Source organism: Colobus angolensis, unplaced genomic scaffold (assembly GCF_000951035.1).
Source record: "Colobus angolensis palliatus isolate OR3802 unplaced genomic scaffold, Cang.pa_1.0 Scaffold258, whole genome shotgun sequence".
NCBI classification, from domain to species: domain Eukaryota; kingdom Metazoa; phylum Chordata; class Mammalia; order Primates; family Cercopithecidae; genus Colobus; species Colobus angolensis.
The window spans coordinates 4,419,641-4,440,371 of NW_012115799.1; the positions used below are offsets into that span (position 1 = coordinate 4,419,641).

Below are 20,731 nucleotides of genomic sequence, written 5' to 3' on the forward strand. Positions count from 1 at the left end.
GATCTCCTGACCTCGTGATCTGCCCGCCTCGGCCTCCCAAAGTGCTGGGATTACAGGCTTGAGCCACCGCGCCCGGCCGGGCTAAAAGTTTTTAAATGCCCCTCTCAGGTGGAAATTTTTAACATGCTGTGTATTAATTTAATTTGGAATGAAACAAATAAATGGAAAAATATATTATATTCATTTCCTGAATATAATTAGGAAGATCAACTATTTAAAAAGAGGACAATTACCCCTAATACAGAGATATAATAAAATAACATTTACAGTCCCCAAAGAAATGACTATACAAATTCAAAAACTGGCAGTGAAATTAATCTTTGCCCTAAATGAAATTAACTTTCACTACCTTTTCCCTCTTTTATTCTTGCTCTATAATCTCCTCCTATCATCACCAGCTACTATAGTTTTAACTACCATCTCTATGTTTATAATTTCCAAATCTGTATCCCTACCTCAGAACTCTCCAGCAAGATCCATACTTCTATCAATATCACCTAATGAATATCTACAGCTGAATTCCTCATAGACTCCTCAAACTCAACACATCGAAACCATCTTTCCACGTTCCCCTAAACCTGCTCTCCATTCAGAACTCACAGTCTTCACAGTTTTCCAAGTCAGAAATCTGGAAGTCATCCTACATCCCTTCTACCCCTCATTAGATACCCTGTCTTTAGCCTTCTTCTCTCTAATCTCTTTTAGATCTTAAGGGTTATCCCAGCTAAATATTTTTTAATGAGTCCCCACCACCTTTATCCACTATGGCCTACCAAGATTTTCAAACTGTTAAGCATAAAATATTAATGACCTGGCCCTTAAGTAGAAGAGGCAAGGTCCCCCTTAATAGAAGAGGGAAACAGAGAGTCAGTTTCATTCAGTGCAAAGATATGAATGATGTTTACAACCACATCACACTACTTCACCTTATTTTGTATTCCTGGAGTACTCAACTGGAAGGCACTGTGTTAGGTATGTGGCATACATCATATCATTACCTAGCCGCCAAGAAAAGACACTGCATATCCACTACCAATCTTTATTAACTTCAAAACTCCATTCATATCCTATTTTAGATCACTATCCTGACCATAACTAGGCTCTTATGATCTACATCTGACGCTAATTATCTGGTTAGTCTTAAAAAAGAAAAAGAAAACAACAATAACAGCAAAAGGCAGTGGAGACACTGATTTGAATGGATGACAGATATTCTTTATCACCATCTGTTCTGAGATTAATAGACGTAAAGGCTTTTTATAATATTGTCAATAACTTCCATCTCACTAGTAACTATTCGCCAAAATACTCTTTTAACAGTACAGTTACACTACAAAATACCGTTTTACAAAATTATTACCTGGCAATAGGCATAGTTTCCGAGAGCTTTATGAGCTTCATCAATAACTAAACACTTTATTTCAGCAGCGGGACAAGCTCCTCTAGAAAGGTCATTTACCATGACCTGAGGTGTAAGAAAAAGGACTCTCTTACTGCACCATATTTCCTTCCTGGTGAAAGCTTGCGTAGACCCTGAAAATAAAAGTGACATTCTACATTCAAAAATTCAGACTGTTATCTATAAAATATAAATAGTCTGGCCTTTTCAGAATGCAAACATGCTTTGGTAATATAAAGAGAAAAACAATTTGACAATTCATCGGAATGCTACATTTTAAAGTTCTGGTGTGGTCCAAATATCAAAGCTGGCACTTATCTAGGACTCCAACCAAATTATCTTTAGAAAAGTCCTACAATTTGAAGAGAGGCAAATTCTTCAACTGAGAAATCTTTTTCAGAAAGAATGCCAGGAAACACCATGTTCAGTTACCCATGGGGTATACACACATAATGGCTTCAAAATACCATGAGAAGCTACAGGTATTCTCTGAAGATTGAATAAAGCAACCCTATTCATCAGTGTTGGGCTTTCTACAAGTAGAGAATGTTTTAAGAGAGAGGACATAACATGCACATATACTAGCTTGGGAACTATTCCACATGGGTCAGGAATTCCTTTAACTCTATTTCCACCAAAACGCATGTTTTCCCCTGGGGACCCAGCTCTTACTTCAAAATTAGTCCAGTCTAAGATACCTGTCATTTCGGCCATGTGGGATTGCGGGATACCCATCACCTGGTAGCAAGCCTCGATCTGCTGTGTCACCAAGGGTTTCGTTGGGGCCATAAAGACCACCTTTCCTGAAGGGAACCAGCGGTAGAAATTGTACATGACCACGGCGGCAATAAAGGTCTTTCCCAGTCCGGTGGGTAGACACACCAGCGTGTTGCAGAACAGAGCAGCCCGGGAGATGTGCAGCTGGTAGTCCCGCACTGGGCAATTGGTAGGGTAAATCCACAGGGCGCCTGCGGAGGTGCAGAACCCGCCATTCTCTAGACACAACTGCCGCTCAGCCTCGTACGCCGCGACAAGCAACACATCATCGTCCGACTCCAGCTGAGCCTCCGCTGCTACCGACAAAGGCGCCTTGGAGCTGCCAGGGCTCTGAGGTCGCTCAGTTCCGGAGCTACAACCCGGAGCCCCAGATGATCGGCAGATACTTGAGCCCCACGTCTGAAAAAGCGTTCTTTGCCGTCCGCTCATTAGGACGACAACCACCGAAGGCTTCGGTCAGATATCCGCAGCAGCGCCAGCTCAACCGCTACGGTTGCGATCCCCATCGGTTTCCTTCGGACAAAACTCTGCAACGAGAAGGCGGGACTAAGGCCAATTTATCCAGTAGAAAATGCCGCCACTAAGTTTGCGTTGGGAATATCATTGGCTGGCTTCCCGGAAACCTTCGCAGCCCTCCCGGAGACTCAGGCGCACCATTAAGGCGTTACTCTAAATATGGTCCCCTGTGCGCTTCCGGTGTCTTGTTTTGTTTTAACAAACTCAAAATTTAACTTCCGTTTCCAATGATTAGATGGCTGGGCGTCACTGCTAAAGTGATTAAATCACTTAAAATGTTATAATAGAGATTTATTATAAAATATATACCCTGGGACAATGGGATACCCATCAATTTGTGAACTTAATGTTATTGAGCGTCTAATGTACTTCATTCCTTGTACTTTTAAATCAGAATATAAGGTGAAAAGCAAAAGTGTGTAGATGGAATAATTTGTCTTATATCTCTATCTGGGCTGAGAAAACAAAATGCCAAGTCTCTTTTTCACCGTGCAAGGAATGGCAACCCATTATTTTAATATTTTCATTGTTTAAAGGGACGTGAACGTGGTCTGGTCCAGCTATTCGTCAGAATTTTTTATTTTTTAATGCTCCTTGCATAGCAGAGCTAACTCATAGGCAACATGCCCAGAGTCAGCCTAGATTTTTTTAAGTAAGGAGTCCTAATGTTCAACTACTAAATCTTTATTATAGATAGAATTATAATAAATGTCGGTCTGCAATTATTCCACTCTAACAAAGATTTCTATCTCAAACGATTCCTGACTTCTCTCTAAACCTGACTTTGAGTAACCTCTGCAAATTTGTTCCCTCGTGTACTGAGAAAAAATATACATCACAGAGTTACGAGCATTAATAATCTCATTCTCATCAGCAAGTGGCATCCTGAGTGCAGCTTCTTTATAAATCGTTTATTTGTTCAAATTTCTGAACTTCGTTTTGGACAAACTTTCTCGTATTTGTATGGGGTGGAGGGGATGGGCAGTTTGTATTTAAGTTTCAGTTGTGTGATCTTTAAAGGTGAGATGATGGGATATGGATTTTCGGATCGACAAGGACTGAAGCAGTTTAGGTGTGAATTTTTAGGCTAGAACTAGATAAAACGAAATAAGGAGCCTGAATGCTGTTTTAACAGGTTATAGACTGAACTTTAAAGGCATAGCTGCCGTAGGTAATACATGTGGGTAATGGTTGATAAATGTCGCTACCCTCGGAGGTCTCTTCACAAGGGATCTAACTCAGAATCGAAAATCGCTAGCGGTCTTCAACTCAGCCTACTGCAGAGACGACCGCGGTAGGTTTTTTAACCCGGACTCAACAAAGAAGCCCTCATAGCACATCCTTGACGTCACTCAAAGACAAGCCCCAATCCCGACTGCTAGCGCAGTGGCCCGCCCCTCGACCTCCGTGAGTGGTCACGCCCCGCCCTAGGGGGCGGGGCGATGCCGAACTGCGGCGGGCTGGCTCAGTAAAGCGGAGGCAGCGGGGGAAGATGGCGGCGGCTGTTCCACAGCGGGCGTGGACCGTGGAGCAGCTGCGCAGTGAGCAGCTGCCCAAGAAGGACATTATCAAGTTTCTGCAGGAACACGGTTCAGATTCGGTACCGGAGGCGTAGGGGCGGCCGGGCTGGTGCGGCTGAGGGACGCCTCACCCCCCTGGAGATGCCCATACATTCCGTATTCCTCTGTGCCCCCGCCCTCGTCTTCCCGCGGCCGGTGGCCGGGAAGGCCGGAGCGGCCCAGGGTGTGCTTTGGGCCTCGCTCCCGCCCCTCAGTCTTGCCCTGCTGGGGCAGGGGAGCAGCCTTATTTCTTGGAGCACACAGGCTACAATTGTAGAGTTAGAACCTCATTGGGATCCTTGAGTGGGGGTGGAGGCCAGAAAAATAGGAATCCGAAGATACTGGGGGCAAGGGCGGGGAGGCCGAGGAATAGTGGTGTGGATGAGACTCCTGGGAGTGGGGCGCCGGCTACTAGGGAAATGGGAAGGGACGTGAAGATTTCTGTGGGAACGGTGTATCCAACTTGCTTAACAATTTACTAGATACAGAACATTAATGCGTGTGATTTTTAAAAATCCGTAGGTTGTGGCTAAAGTTTTGTTTTAACATATCGACCCTTTAAATGACCTTTTCACCTTTATACTTTAAGGGAGCTACATTCACATTTCTCTTGTGCAGTGGTCTGTCATAAACAGACTAAAATTTATTTGGAATTCTTTATACTGTACGCTCTCCATTTGTCAGCATAGTCTCCATCTTAACCATCCGTCTATAGTCAAGTTATTTTTGTCACATTTGTTTTTCCTTTGGAAGTTAAGATCATTCAGGCATCTCTTGAATTGCTGGAATAGTTGTGCACGCAGCATTCTCTTACAAGCGGCGGCCTGCTTGTGTTTTCTATACAATTTTTAAAAATCTAAACTTTTCATTTAGAAAATTTGTTTCTGGATTTTTTGTTTGTTTGAGACGGAGTCTCTGTCGCCTTGGCTGGAGTGCAGTGTCGCGATCTCGGTTAACTGCAACCTCCGCCTCCCGAATTCAAACCATTCTCCTGCCTCTGCCTCCCCAGTAGCTGGCACTACAGGCGCGTGTCACCACGCCAGGTTAATTTTTTGTATTTTTAATAGAGACGGGGTTTCACCGTGTTAGTCAGGAAGGTCTAGATCTCCTGACCTCGTGATCCGCCCGCCTCGGCCTCCCAAAGTGCTGAGATGACAGGCGTGAGCCACTGTTTCTGGGTTATTTTGAGAAGCTTATATTTTATTTTCATTTTGGGCGGCCGTCATGACGGGGAGATACAAGAACTCTCCAACTTCAGTTCCTTCTTCCTGAATCATTATCCTGGCATCCGCATCTTAGATTAGTTTAGCAGATGTTAATACAACATCTGTAACAAGAACTACTCTCAATGTTTGGAGGTACAAGGGTGAAAAAGAAAGAACAGGCGTCGGGAATCTTACCCCATTTTAATGGAACTATTTTCTCTTAAGCCAATTCGTATTTCAGAATAGACATATTAACATTTAATAATACTTCAGTCATGTACTTCATCCATCATATTCTTATGAAACAAATCATGCCATGTGAAATCGTATGTAAAACTGGACCACATAGAACAATTTTAACAGACTTGGATTATCAAAATGGTTTTATAACATATTAATCTTTTAAATGCATAGTCTCGGCCGCGCATAGTGGCTGGTTCCTGTAATCCTAGCACTTTCAGAGGCCAAAGCTGGCAAATCACATGAGGCCAGGCATTCAAGACCAGCCTGGCCAACGTGGTGAAACCTAATTTCCACTAAAAATACAAAAAAAATTAGCTGGGCCTGGTGGCGGGCACCTCTAATCCCAGCTATTCGGGAGGCTGAGGCAGGAGAAGCGTTTCACCCCAAGAGGTGGAGGTTGCAGTGAGCCGAGATTGGGCCACTGCACTCCAGCCTGGGCGACAGAGCTAGACTCTGTCTCAAAAAATAATAATAATAATCTCCAATGATCATTAACACTTAGACCTATACTTGACAATAATTATTTTATTAATCATATCAAAGAGATGTTTATGCTTTTATGCTTTGGGTATTTTCTGGAATCTTTTAACAAAAAACCACCAGCGTGCTAAAGGTAACTGATTACTCCCGTTTAATCAATTTTGTCTCCTTTCCCCGTCAGCTGTTATTTAGAACATATCTTTGAAAGAAAAAGCAAAAGAAAAAAAAAAAAACGATAGTGATAGTGTTAGCTGTTGACTGCTAATAATGTTAACTGCTTTATCAAAAGCTTAGAAGATGCCAAAGGACAACTTTGAGAAGGTAACAAAATTAGGAATTAGGCAAGGACCACAAGGCAGAAAAAGAAGCAGAATAAAATAAGGAAACAAAGAAATTATGGAAATCCTCACAATTACGTGATTTTGAGATAAAGATATATTGCGACTTGCTATTTCAGCAGTAGTGTTTTAGTGTCCCTCTGCCATCTTAGCAGTCTTATATTTGAGAGAAAAGGAATTCCGCTATTACCTTGAGTTATTAAATACAGTATTAATCACAATTCCAATATTTATTAAGTTCTTACTGTGTGACAGGCTCTATGCTAAATGCATTAAATGGATTTTTGCACTTTATCCTTATATCAACTCTTTGACGTAGACACGGTTATTAATCTTCCACTACAGATATGGAGGCTGAGTCTTCAGACAAGCTTAGTCCTCTGTCTAGTGTCAGACAGCTAGGAATTTTTTTTTTTTTTTTTTGAGACAGAGTCTTGCTGTGTCACCTAGGCTGGAGTGCAGTGGCGCAATCTCGGCTCACTGCAGCCTTCACCTCTCAGGTTCAAGCAATTCTCCTGCTTCAGCCTCCTGAGCAGGGACTACAGGCATGCACCACCATGGCCAGCTAATTTTTGTATTTTTAGTAGAGATAGAGTTTTGTCACATTGGCCAGGCTGGTCTCAAAACTCCTGACCTCAGGTGATCTGCCTGCTTCAGCCTCCCAAAATGCTGGGATTACAGGCATGAGCCACCGTGCCCAGCCCAGTCAGCTAGGATTTTAGCCTAGATAATATGACTCCACAGCCCATACACGTTAAGCATAGCAATCTCAACATATCTATGTTACATGTGTGTGTAACAGTGACTCTTCCTAGTCTGCTAGGAATGGGTTACAGATGCCTCAGGATAGCTATACCCAACCTGGCTGGAGACTCTCAAGGACTGCATCTAAGTATCCTCCTGCAGTGAGCAACTAACTCAGGTCACCACAGTATACTTGCTGTATAAATGTTATTTTTCGTGAGTGTTGACAGGAAAAAGGTTAGGATGAACCACTGTGTTCAGTACATAACACTGCAGTTCCAGTCTTGTGACGAATTCTTATAAATACCCAATTTAAAAAAACTCTATCTTACATTTTTTTTATAATGAAGTAGAGTATAAACTATAGGGTTTATTTCTTCTTCAATACTAGTACTGTTGAAAACACAACTGCTAACATAAAAGGGTCATTTTCTAATTTTAGACACTTCTTACTCCAGAGAAGTTATCTTGATTACCCAGCTTTTTTCCTTATAGTTTCTTGCAGAACATAAATTATTAGGAAACATTAAAAATGTGGCCAAGACAGCTAACAAGGACCACTTGGTTACAGCCTATAACCATCTTTTTGAAACTAAGGTGAGTATTGTTAGATTCTGTTCACAGAACATCACTTTTGAAATTTTATTTCCAAAAAAGATGTTTAAAATGCATTTATTTGCTGAATGTGTTAGAGCTTTTCCACCTGTAATTTTTCTGAACTATTATCGTAAGTGGACAGGCTGTCAAATCTAGCAAAGCTAATCTGCAGTATGGCAGAATGTTTCAGTATTTTCAAAGGGTCTGGATTTTGTGGCTTAAATTGAGACAACAAATTCTTAAGGCCACTGAAGTTATAAATTCATTAGATCAGTGGTATTACCATATTACTTTAGCATATGGTGTATATTAAATGTATTTTGTCATTATATATATTAAATGTTATACAGGAAATAAGTTTCCATTTCACTAATGAATTTAAAGTCTGGTTTAGATTTAGGCTGAGCCTTTACAAAAATAAATTTTAAGACATTCTCCCATATATGTTTACTATGAAATGAGTATCTTCCACAGGAAAAAAATCTTTAGGAGTTATTTGAATAGTGTTTATATCTCTGGGTATGCATTGGCCTTTCTAAGGTCATGGTTCTCATTTCAGAATTTATATTGTAAGCTGGTTTGAGGGTAATAATTTATTGTTTAAAAATAAATTATGAACAAAATTATTTCTTTGCTCTTTGTTTCCTTAGACCATTTATTCACAATTGTGTTATACAACCTGTATTTATTATGCAGATGTTCATTTAATTGAGAGGCTTAAAATCTTGATGTTGCTCCTTGGTTTTAGCCTGTCCTGAGTATGATGTTAGAACATTTTCCTTACAGCGTTTTAAGGGTACTGAAAGTATAAGTAAAGTGTCTGAGCAAGTAAAAAATGTGAAGCTTAATGAAGATAAACCCAAAGAAACCAAGTCTGAAGAGACCCTGGATGAGGTCTGTATATAGTATTTTTTTTTATTTTATCATGTGGATTCTTGAAATTGTATTTATTTCTTTATTATTTGCAGTAGCTTCTCGTAGTGAAAGGTGGTTGAGTATGACCACTTTCAGTGAGCCAAACACTTAGTGGAGTGTGCTGTTTCCCTTAGGTGTACTGGGACAGAAATAATCCTAAGAACTAGTACTTTACAGTTATTAGCCTATCCTTTGAAACACTTCTGATATTGTATTTAATATTGCCTCCACATCTGTCCAGACCTTCTGAGCTTTCAAAGCTATTTTAAGGCCTTGATTCTATGGCCAACTTGGACTAAATGACATACATTTTCTTTGATTATTTTTAGCTTTTTCTAATGTACATGGTGTCCCTGGCAATAGAAATAATCCAGGCTTGGCTGCAGGATGTGGGTTCATCTGTCTCAGTTTTCCCAACTCAGGTTTTATATTTTGGTACAAAGGTTTGAAGAACCAGATTAATTTGTTCCTGCAAATTGACAGCCTTAGTAGAGCTAAGATCAGCTACTAAGAACTGACTTAGCAGAGCTGAATTGGTTATAATCTTGTAATTTCTGATAATACTTTACTGTATAAGCTCACTCATTGCCAAAAGTCTTAGTATCAGTGATAATAATCTATATTTAGTTCTTGTAAAGAGGTGAGGCTATTGATGACAGTGTGGCTTTTGGGTATTTGTGGAAAGTATAAATTCAGTTATACAATTATAGATGTTTATTTGATTAAAGCTAGTTAATTTTGCATGATCTTTTCCTATTGGCTAAAAAGCAGAAATTAATGTTTATAGGTATATGTGCACAGAAAGCAATTTTAAAGTTTATCACAATTAACATTTGATAAATGGTATATCTATTGAGTAGCTACTAAGGTAAATGGAGCAATTATTATTGAAGGATTTCAGAAGCAACTGGCAACATAGTTTACCATCCAGGAAATTTGAATGAGGATGGTTTTAGGAGACATATAGTATTTCATTAAGGAGTTAAGAAGTTATAAATAAATTAAAAGGTAAGTTCATAAGAGCTAGAGACAATGTAGAGAGAGCTTATGAGGGTCCTAAACTATATCATTTTATTTAAAATCTCTTCATTTAACTGGCCAGCCTGAGCCCAATTACGTACTGTGACCGTTTTCCTAGCATCCTAGATTGAAAAGCCTCTTGTCCATTTCCTTGATAACCCTCATTGTCTACTTTCTGTCTTTATGCTTTGGGACTGGAGAGCAGCAGGCATTATACACACATAATCATAAAACCTTTTGAGCCTGGTATAAATTAATGCTTAATATTAGCCAAGCATGTTTTCTAGTTTCATTGCTACTCAACATTTATACTATCCTTTGCCCAATTCTCCATCACATTGCTCATTGCTCACATAATGTATTTGACATTTTCTCACAAATTCTCAGTCTCTTCTTACTCCTTTCTCTTTTTTTGTTTTTGTTTTTGTCTTTAAGACAAAGTCTCGCTCTGTCGCCCAGGCTGGAGTGCAGAGGTGCCATCTTGGTTCACAGCAACCTCCACCTCCTGGGTTCAAGTGATTCTCCTGCCTCAGCCTCCCCAGTAGCTGGGACTCCAGGAAGGCACCACCACACCCAACTGATTTTTGTATTTTTAATAGAGATGGGGTTTCTCCATGTTGGCTGGGCTGGTCTTGAACTCCTGACCTCAGGTTATCTGCCCACCTCGGCCTTCCAAAGTGTTGGGATTACAGGCATGAGCCACTGTGCCTGGCCTCCCTTCTCATTATATGCTCCTGTGTTCTATATTGCCAAAATGTGAATGTCTAGCCATTGCCATTCCCTTCTTCTGAGCTTAAAATTTCTCTGAATCTTTTCATTCCTTTTTGTTTCTCATGTCTCTTTCAAGACTAATGCTCTCAAACATCTTCCTTTTATTTTAAATGTTCATTCATTTTCCATTTTCAAGCATTCAAAGCAAGGCCTCATACCTGGAATGTTAAAAACATTGTTCATTTCTTGCCTCCCTTCTCTTTCTTTATCCAGTCAGCAACAAAATGGGTATTCTAATAATATTTCTAAAACAATACTTTTCCAAACCACACCCTGCTGAAGAATATATTCAGTAATTGAGTGCCGTCTAGAATTGTCCAGTTCAGTATGGTAGTTACTAACCATATGTGGCTACAGAGTGCTTTAGCTACTTTGAACTGAAATGTGCTTTAAGAGTAAAATATGTACTCAGTTTCAAAGGTGTGATTTAGACGTTTCTTTTTTAAAAAAAGATTGTAAAATATCTCAGTATTTTTTATATTGATTACTTATTGAAATGATGGTATTTGGGATGTTTTAGTTTAAATAAGACAGTTTTTCATTTAAAAAAATTTGTATTTTATTTATTTAAGACAGGGTCGGTTGGGAGGCTGGGCGTGGTGGCTCACGCCTGTAATCCCAGCACTTTGGGAGGCCGAGGCGGGCGGATCACCTGAGGTTGGGAGTTCGATACCAGCCTGGACAACATGGTTAAACCCTGTCTCTACTAAAAATACAAAAAATTAGCCAGGTGTGGTGGCGTGCACCTGTAATCCCAGCTACTCAGGAAGCTGAGGTGGGAGAATTGCCTGAACCCGGGAGGCAGAGGTTGCGGTGAGCTGAGATCGCGCCATTGTACTCCAGCCTGGGCAACAAGAGTGAAACTCTGTCTCAAAAAAAAAAAAAAAGACAGGGTCAGTCAGGTACAGTGGCTCGTGCCTGTAATCCCAGCACTTTGGGAGGCTGAGGGAGACAGATCACTTGAGGTCAGGAGTTTGAGACCAACATGGTGAAACCCCATCTCTACTAAAAATACAAAAATTAGCCAAGTGTGGTGGCTCAAGGCTGTAGTCCCAGTTGCTCGGGAGGCTGAGGCAGGAGAATTGCTTGAACTTGGGAGACAGAGGTTACAGTGAGCCAAGATCACGCCACTGCATTCCAGCCTGGGCAACAGAGTGAGACTCGGTCTCAGAAATAAATAAATAAATAAATATCTGATTCTGTAACTTCTCTATTTAAAACTCTTAATTGGCTAATGTCCTAAAGATAAAAACCCAGATTCTAGTATGTCCTACATATTTTTCTAGCCTTATTTCATGCCATTCTCCCTTTCATTGCTCCCTTACAGACAGTAATATTTTTATACTTTTGAAATATTATTAATCAGGCACAGTGGCTCCCGCCTGTAATCCAGCATTTTGGGAGGCTGAGGCAGGTGGATTGCTTGAGCCTTTAAGTGAGCTGTGATTGCCCCAGTGTAAAACATCTCAGTATTTTGCAGTGGAATGATCACTCCAGCCTCAGCAACACTGAAACTCTGTCTCTTAAAAAAGGAAAAAAATATATATATATAGAAATATTTCCTTTTTTTTTTTTTTGACAGAGTTTTATTCTTGTCGCCCAGGCTGGAATTCAGTGGCACAATTTTGGCTCACTGCATCCTCTGCCTCCTGGATTCAAGCGATTCTCCTGCTTCAGCCCCCTAAGTAGCTGGGATTACAGGCGCCTGCCACCATGCCCAGTGAATTTTTGTATTTTTAGTAGAAATGGGGGTTTCACCATGTTGGCCAGACTGGTCTTGAACTCTTGACCTCAGGTGATCAACCCTCATGGGCCTCCCAAAGTGCTGGGTTTACAGGTGTGAGTCACTGCACCCGGCTGATTGAAAGATTTATATGCTATGTGCACCTGCTCTACTGAGAAGGTCATGGAAGAGATAAGAGTTCAAAGGCTGATAGAATTCTGGAGCTTTAGGGAGGGATAGATTGAGATCCTGCATGGTTTAGGCCTTTGGACACAAAACTACGAGCAGTAATTGTTAACATCACTCTAGCAGTTGAGTAGAGGACTGACTGAAGGTGTCAGTGATAAACACAATTGGACATTAAAGTGGTGAAAACAGATTTTATTCAGCCTACTGACAGTAGGGGAAAGAGCTGAACTCCTGTCTGATTTGTGGAGAGGTAACTGGGCCTTTTAAAAGAATGAGGGGGCCGGGCCCAGTGGCTCACCTTGTAATCCCAGCACTGGGAGGCCGAGGCGGGCGGATCACAAGGTCAGGAGATCGAGACCATCCTGGCTAACACAGTGAAACCCCATCTCTACTAAAAATACAAATAAAAATTAGCCTGGCGCCTGTAGTGCCAGCTACTTTGGGAGGCTGAGGCAGGAGAATGGCGTGAACCCGGGAGGTAGAGCTTGCAGTGAGCCGAGATGGCGCCACTGCACTCCAGCCTAGAAGACAGAGCAAGACTCTGTCTCAAAAAAAAAAAGAAAAAGAATGAGGGAGTAGGGAGGGATTTAAGCACAGTTAGGGAAGTGAAAAATTACAAAAAGTAGGAAGTGGGGGTTGGTCCATAAGAAACCTATCCGAGTTTGCCAACTGGTGCTTATCAAAGTTAGGCTCCCACAGAGACTTAGAGACAGGGTCATATCTTCATCTTCAGGCGTTGACTGGAACAAACAGTAAATTTTTTTGGCAGCCTTAAGTTTTCTTGGGCAGGCACTTTAAGGAGAGATCAGGTCCTCCTAGGAATAAGGCATCGAGCTATTTGAAACTTGTGTTTGTTCAGCTCTTTATAGTGCAAGGTTGAAGCCTTGTGGAGAAGAGGGCTCAGAGGATCCTAGCTAGGGTTTGGTCAGGGAGAGAATCTTTTGTCCAAGAGGTAGACTATTTGCAAGGAGATCAGACTCTTTTTTTTTTTAAAGATGGAGTCTTGCTCTGTGGCGCAGTGGTGCCATCTCGGCTCACTGCAACCTCCACCTCCTGGGTTCAAATGATTCTCCTGCCTCTGCCTCCTGAGTAGCTGGGATTACAGGCACACGCCACCACACCCACCTAATTTTTTAATAGAGATGGGGTTTTACCATGTTGGCCAGGCTGATCTCAAACTCCTGACCTCGAGTGATCCACCCACCTTGGCCTCCCAAAGTGCTGAGATTACAGGTGTGAGCCACCGCACCCAGCACAGATATTGTTACTTACAAGTTTTGGAAAAGGATAAAATCTTCAGCTAGGGAAATGAAAGTGAATAAAAATTTGCATACCTTGACCAATTAGAAATAGATCAGGAATAGGCCAGGCGTGGTGGCTCACACTTGTAATCCCAACACTTTGGGAGGCCAAGGTGGGTGGATCACGAGGTCTGGAGTTTGAGAACATCCTGGCCAACATGGTGAAACCGTGTCTCTACTAAAAATACAAAAAATGAGTGGGGCATGGTGGCAGGCGCCTGTAGTCCCAGGTACTCAGGAAGCTGAGGCAGGAGAATCACTTGAACCCAGGAGGCAGAGGTTGTGGCAGTGAGCCGAGATCATGCCATTGCACTCCAGCCTGGCGAGAGTGAGACTTCACCTCAAAAAAAAAAAAAAAAGAAATAGGCCAGGAATAAAGAACTTTATCTTGCTTTTCAAACTCAGGAACTAATAGATTTGAAATATTTGATATCCACCCACACCTTTGTTATTTATTTTATGAAATTTAGAAACCAAATACAGATTTGGATAATGCAGATCCCTCTGAATTTGGTCTGAATTTAGAAACCAAATAGATATCAGGTAAGGAGGATACTTTTAAATTTGGTACACCTCTTTTTTTTAATTAATTCCCTAAGATTCTTGACAGTTCCTCTGTCTGCTTTCCTCTCATATATGAATTACTATTGATTAGATTAATCTGTAACCTTTTTTTTTAGAAGACCCTGATAATCCTACTTTGTTCTAGGAAATATGCCTGTTATTTCTTTAGGTAATGTCATCCATTGTGTGAATTTATTTTCCAAATCAGGGTCAGAGGCAATATCACTGTATTCATTCTAATTGGATATAATAAAAACACCTAGTAATATCAATTATTGCTGCTAAAACAGTTCAAATCTTTGTGGGAGGAAGTCACCATCCCTTATTTTAATGCCTTATGATTTCATAGGAATTAAATAGTAATTTTTTTTAACTTTAGGAAATAACTGAAATCATGTTATGGTTTGGTGAGTAATTATCAGAATCTTACTAGAAGAATTTAGGCTTCCAAAGAAGCTGGAAGTTATTTGAAATTATAGATGTGTAAGTTACTAATAGTCACATCACAGCCATGAAATTAGATACTGAGTGTTTTGTTTGTTTATTACCAAATCCATCAAATAGACTTTGGTCATTGTTGGCTATTGTTTGTCATTCTTTTAAAGGACACAAATTAATAACTGTGTGTGTGTGTGTGTGTTTTGTTTTTAGGGTCCACCAAAATATACTAAATCTGTTCTGAAAAAGGGAGATAAAACCAACTTTCCGAAAAAGGGAGATGTTGTTCATTGCTGGTATACAGGAACACTACAAGATGGGACTGTTTTTGATACTAATATTCAAACAAGTAAGTCTAAATGTAATCTTATGATTTTGGCTTAAAGAGATTCGAAATACTTGGGTGGCAGACAGATGAGTAGTTAGCAGTACCTTTTTCCTGACTGTCACCTACTTTTATCCAGACATACTTCCCCCCAAGATCTACTTGGAAGAGGTCTTCAGTTCACTGATTATTGGCTGGCTAAAGACCTCTTGTTCATTGGAAAGCAAAAGATAAGGAATCTCAGTCTAAACCTGGTTAATGTCCAAAAGTAAGGCATTAGTATTTGAATAGAAAAGGCAGGATAGTAAGCTGTTTTGTGATGTAAGTATAGGTCCTGCCCTTCTACCCTTTGTTAAGAATGTAATTATTTTTACAGCCAGAATTTTATTGATGGATGATCTGACTTTGTAAATTTTTCTTTCTTTTAAAATACATAGTATTGTAATTCTGAAATCAAACCACTATATTTTTGCATTGGAATTTAATAATTTCCGATGGAAATTTCTTAATAATAAATTAGAGTATATCATTAATTATAAGGAAAATCTGTTTTACAGGTGCAAAGAAGAAGAAAAATGCCAAGCCTTTAAGTTTTAAAGTCGGAGTAGGCAAAGTTATCAGAGGAGTAAGTAAAGAATGCCAGTGAATCAGTAGATATTCTGGCACATGCTGCTTCTGGAGGTTTGGGGATATAACACAAAGGAAACAGACTTTGGAGTCTGACAAATTGGGTATAATCATTGCTAGCTGATCTTGCACAAGTTGTCTGGGTCTCAGTTTCACTATCTATAAAATGAGGACAGTACTGCCTGCCTCAAGGTTGTTAGAAGATTAAATGAGCATAACTTGGAAGTACCTAATACAACAGGGGCTTCAGTCCCTTCCATGTGTACCCATTTTATTATTTTTCTTCATAAAGTAAGTCTTTGTCAGAACATTTGGCCCTCTAAATTTGTCTTTAAGCTTCCTGTAAAAGTCTTACAGGACGTTTGTACCATTTACATATAATTTGCAAAAGTAAAATATCTGTTCCACTGAAGTACTCATAGAAGCAGAGTTTGTTTCTATAGCCTTTTCACCTCATACAACATGGGCTGCAATCATTCAAACATTAGCATGCTTTAACCTACACTTATATATGAGAGAGAACAGAAAGAAACTTTGAGAAAAGGGGAAGTTAGGCTTGACCCATACTGACCATTACAGTGTACAAAAGAAGATAAAAGAGCAGGATGGGCTGTCACCTTCTATGAATCATGCTAGGGCCTGCCCATTGTGCCCATTGTTTGTTTTAAATTGTTATTGTCAGAACATCAGACACCAATAACTGAAATGCCTATTTAAATGCAGTTGTAGGAACTAAGATATGGTTCAGACAATCATATACAGAACATAAAATATCTTGAAACTAAAGGTTTTGTTGAGCATAACTTATAATTGTTACCTGCCCCGGCCGGGCATGGTGGCCTAAGGCCTGTAATCACAGCAATTTGGGAGGCCGAAGTGGGCGGATCATGAGGTCAGGAGATCGAGACCATCCTGGCTAACACTGTGAAACCCTGTCTCTGCTAAAAATACAAAAAATTATCTGGGCGTGGTAGCACTCGCCTGTAGTCCCAGCTACTTGGGAGGCCGAGGCAGGAGAATCGCTTGAACCCGGGAGGTGGAGATTGTAGTGAGCCAAGATCACGCCACTGCACTCCAGCCTGGGCAACAGAGTGAGACTCCATCTCAAAAACAAAACAAAAAAAAAAATTGTTACCTGCCCATACCAAGTTGATAGCAAGTATATATCAAATTGGGCCATTTTTCTATTTCTGTAACTTATTTGCATACTGGTAAATTTCTTCTAGTCTGCCATACTTTTTTTTTTTTTTTTTTTTTCGAGATGGAGTTTCGCTCGTGTTGCGCAGGCTGGAGTACAATGGTGCAATCTCAGCTCACTGCAACCTCTGTCTCATGAGTTCAAGCAATTCTCCTGCCTCAGCCTCCGGAATAACTGGGATTACAGGCATGCACCTCTCACCTAATTTTGTATTCCTGGTAGAGACGGGATTTCATCATGTTGGTCAGGCTAGAATTGATTCCTGAACTCAAGTGATCCGCCCTCTTCAGCCTCCCAAAGTGCTGGGATTACAGGCGTGAGCCACCATGTCCGGCTAGTCTACCATATTCTTATTTTCCAAATGTGACCACCATAACTTTGTCCCTTGAGCTTTATATGATTGTTGTATTTCAATAGAGCGTATATTAGGAATATTATCCCTGTGGTGATGTGGACTTAACTGTTTGTGGCAACTAGCTTTAAGATCCAAATTTGGAAAATATGGAGAGGCCAACCCAGAAGCCTTTTATTGTTTCTTTGAAAAGTCAGTTTTACCTTTTGCACTTTTGCAAAAGTGCTGTAACATTTTAAAAATTGTATTTCCAAAATTAGCTGGGCATTCCTATAATCCCAGCTACTAGGGAGGCTGAGGCAGGAGAATCGCTTAAACCCAGGAGGCAGAGGCTATAGTGAGCCAAGGTCATGCCACTGCACTCCAGCCTGGGCAACAAGAGCGAAACTCCGTCTCAAAAGAAAAAAATTGTATTTTATGTGCCAACATGACTCCACTATTACAATTTGGTAATCTTAAAACAGTTTTACAGTGAGTACTTGCCATTATATTCCAATAAAAATAAACTCAAGTTTGTCCTGTGATATAAAAGCGTTGCAGGTTGTTTTTATGATGGTGCTAATAACAAACTGGTTTTCATAATGTATGGCATGTTACAGTTTACAAAAAGTTTTTGTGTGTGTTTGTTTGAGATGGAGTCTCCCTCTGTTGCCCAGACTGGAGTGCAGTCGCGCAATCCTGGCTCACTGCAACCCCCGCCTCCTGGGTTCAAGTGATTCTCCTCCCTCAGCCTCCTGAGTAGCTGGGATTACAGGCACCCGCCACCGCACCCAGCTAATTTTATTTTTAGTAGACATGGGATTTCACTGTGTTAGCCAGGCTGGTCTCAAACTCCTGACCTCAAGTGATCTGCCCACCTCGGCCACCCAAAGTGCTGGGATTACAGGCATGAGCCCCAAAAGGTTCTTTTCACATTAAAAAAGCCCTGCTTAAAATACCCTTATTTTTTTCTATTGAAGAAATGGAAGACAAAGATTTAGGGACTCACTGAAGTACATTACCTTAGAATATAGTGAAATCTATAGTAATAGATTCTGTGTTTAACATACAATCTTGTCTTTACTGTCCTGGTATTACATGTGCTTTTTGCAGAATACCATTAGTTTTTATTTTGTTCTTGCCTTCAGTGGGATGAAGCCCTCTTGACTATGAGTAAAGGAGAAAAGGCTCGACTGGAGATTGAACCAGAATGGGCTTATGGAAAGAAAGGACAGCCTGATGCCAAGTATCCTTTTTTCCCTTCATAATTAAAGTTAAAAAAAAAAAAAAAAAAAAACCTGTAGATCACCTGAAGATGTGAAAGATGCTGTAGACAAACTTCTGGATCAAGAATCCTGTCCAGACTAGTCTTCCTGATCTTTAGATGCTTATGTGTCAGCACCTCCAATAGACAATAGTATTTTCTATTGGTATAAAGTTCAACCCTCAGCTAGAATTTTTGTTTCTCTTACTCAAATTCTTAACTTTCAAGACCTTAACTGTGAGGTTTAAGCTTAAGCAGCAATTCTTAATGTTTTTAAGTTTAAGAAAAGTTACCATGCCCAGTACAAACTGTAACAAACTAGGAGGCAAATATGGCTCATGGTAATTTTATGGTACAGTATAATTTCAGGCAATTAAATTCAAAGCTTAGAAATGGAATAGATGTGGGAGATTACCAGTTGTGAACTGAAGGAGACCACAGAATCAACAGTGTTAGCGTAAGCATTTATTATTACTACTAATGACAATACTCACTGAAAGTCCAGTTTATGAACATTTAAAAAAGAATAAGGAATGACTCCAGACCATTATTAAGACCAGACCAATCCAGTAGGTAAGAGGGAAGGTAGTTTATGGCTTTTGTTGGTTCCATTCCTCTTGGACCCGTAAGATTAAGTTTGAAAAAACAATTCCTTTGGAAGGCAGCTTTCTGTAGTCTTAGCAGATAAACATATTTGGGAATATAATAGCTCTCTTAGCTTTTCAAAATCAAATGGCCAGGCTGGGCGCCATGGCTAATCCCTGTAATCCCAGCACTTTGGGAAGCCAAGGAAGGCAGATCACCTGAGGTCAGGAGTTCAAGACCAGCCTGGGCAACATGGTGAAACCTCGCCTCTACTAAAAATACACAAATTAGCCAGGCGTGGTGGTGCAGGCCTGTAATCCCAGCTACCCTGGAGGTTGAGGCAGGAGAATCGCTTGAACCTGGGAAGCAGACATTGCAGTGAGCCGTGATCATGCCACTGTACTCCAGCCTGGGCAAAAGAGTAAGGCTCTGTCTCGTGGGGCGGGGGGCGGAAATCAAATGGTCAGCTGCAGCTCCCTCTCCCATGTAAAGAAGCATCTGAAGACCAGTCTGATGCACATGTAAATTATATAACTGTTAAGTTAGCAATTTTTTTTTTTGAGACAGAGTCTCACTCTGTCACCCAGGCTGGAGTGCAGCATCGTGATCTCAGCTTGCTGCAACCTCTGCCTCCCGGACTCAAGCAGTTCTCCTGCCTCACCCTCCCGAGTAGCTGGAACTACAGGTGTGCACCACACCTGGCTAATTTTTGTATTTTTAGTAGAGACAAGGTTTCACTATGGTGGCCAGGCTGGTCACGAACTCGACCTCAGGTGATCCACCACCTCAGCCTCCTGAAGTGCTGGGATTACAGGTGTGAGCTACCGTACCTGGCCTTGAACTTAGCATCTTAAAATGCACAGTAAATATTACGTACTGCCTCATAAAAAGTTTAATACAGTGTGTATATATGTGTGTGTGTGTATACACACATATATATTTTCCCAGATAGAATGACATTACCTTTTTTTTGGAGTACTTAATAGTCTTCATTAAGTGGTGGCTAATTTAGGAGTACTTAGTAAAGCATCCAGGTAAGGAGGATCCTAGTCCAAGCTCAATTTATCTAGTAAGCCTATCTAGTTAGCCTATCCTATACTAAGGTTATGGGGGTAGGGGAGAGGCACTTTTTATCAACTGTACCTTGACTTCTTCAACAGAATTCCACCAAATGCAAAACTCATTTTTGAAGTGGAATTAGTGGATATTGACTGAAATAGTTCAGCTCTAAGGGTATTAGCAACAATGATAAAACTTGGCCTTGAAGAAACTTACCTAACTAGTTAGAAGTTATTACTACTGTAAAGGAAGAGTCAACTGGAAAATTCAAGGAGTTAATAAAATTTGTTTACTTGATCCCAGCTTTTGAGAGATGTAATCCCTTATGAATCCCTGAAGTCTAAAATACTTTCCCACAGCTGTGTAAAATACTAGTCAAGGAGAACTTTTTCCTTTTACCTCATGTTGTAAACTAAGTGGCTCAATAAAAATTTATCCACTGTCTTGATCTGACTGTGATTTGTTTGGTGTTAATATATTATTGTTCTGATTAGGTAACTGGAACTGAGGACCTCATCAAACCAGGGAGTAACTCCCAGCAAAATTATCTGGACAGATTGCCT

At 40.5% G+C, this 20,731-nt stretch overlaps 2 protein-coding genes across 2 annotated transcripts in view; one reads left to right on the forward strand and one right to left on the reverse strand.

Annotated features, from left to right (window-relative positions):
* The window catches only part of FANCM (Fanconi anemia, complementation group M), a 74,132-nt gene extending 71,312 nt beyond the window's left edge, over positions 1–2,820 (reverse strand). The window contains exons 1-2 of the mRNA XM_011947070.1: positions 2,098–2,820; positions 1,361–1,533 (exon numbers count right to left, since the gene is read on the reverse strand). Of these exons, the coding sequence (XP_011802460.1) occupies positions 1,361–1,533; positions 2,098–2,605 (681 nt within the window). The 5' untranslated portion in view covers positions 2,606–2,820. The remainder of the gene's footprint in view (positions 1–1,360; positions 1,534–2,097) is intronic.
* Positions 2,821–3,825: 1,005 nt separating this feature from the next.
* FKBP3 (FK506 binding protein 3, 25kDa) lies at positions 3,826–20,627 on the forward strand. The gene is made up of 7 exons (XM_011947071.1): positions 3,826–4,292; positions 7,757–7,858; positions 8,645–8,752; positions 14,993–15,128; positions 15,662–15,729; positions 18,409–18,506; positions 20,270–20,627. Exons 1-7 carry the CDS (start codon positions 4,185–4,187, stop codon positions 20,322–20,324), a joined length of 675 nt encoding a protein of 224 aa, XP_011802461.1. The 5' UTR covers positions 3,826–4,184; the 3' UTR covers positions 20,325–20,627.
* Positions 20,628–20,731: the final 104 nt, after the last annotated feature.

Bases quoted from the DNA above. Each gene is read 5' to 3' on its own strand.
- FKBP3 (XM_011947071.1), top strand. From the start codon at position 4,185: ATGGCGGCGGCTGTTCCACAGCGGGCGTGGACCGTGGAGCAGCTGCGC. The intron at 4,293-7,756 runs GTACCGGAGGCG...TTTTCCTTATAG, and splicing joins AGGAACACGGTTCAGATTCG to TTTCTTGCAGAACATAAATT. The intron at 7,859-8,644 runs GTGAGTATTGTT...TTTTCCTTACAG, and splicing joins ACCATCTTTTTGAAACTAAG to CGTTTTAAGGGTACTGAAAG.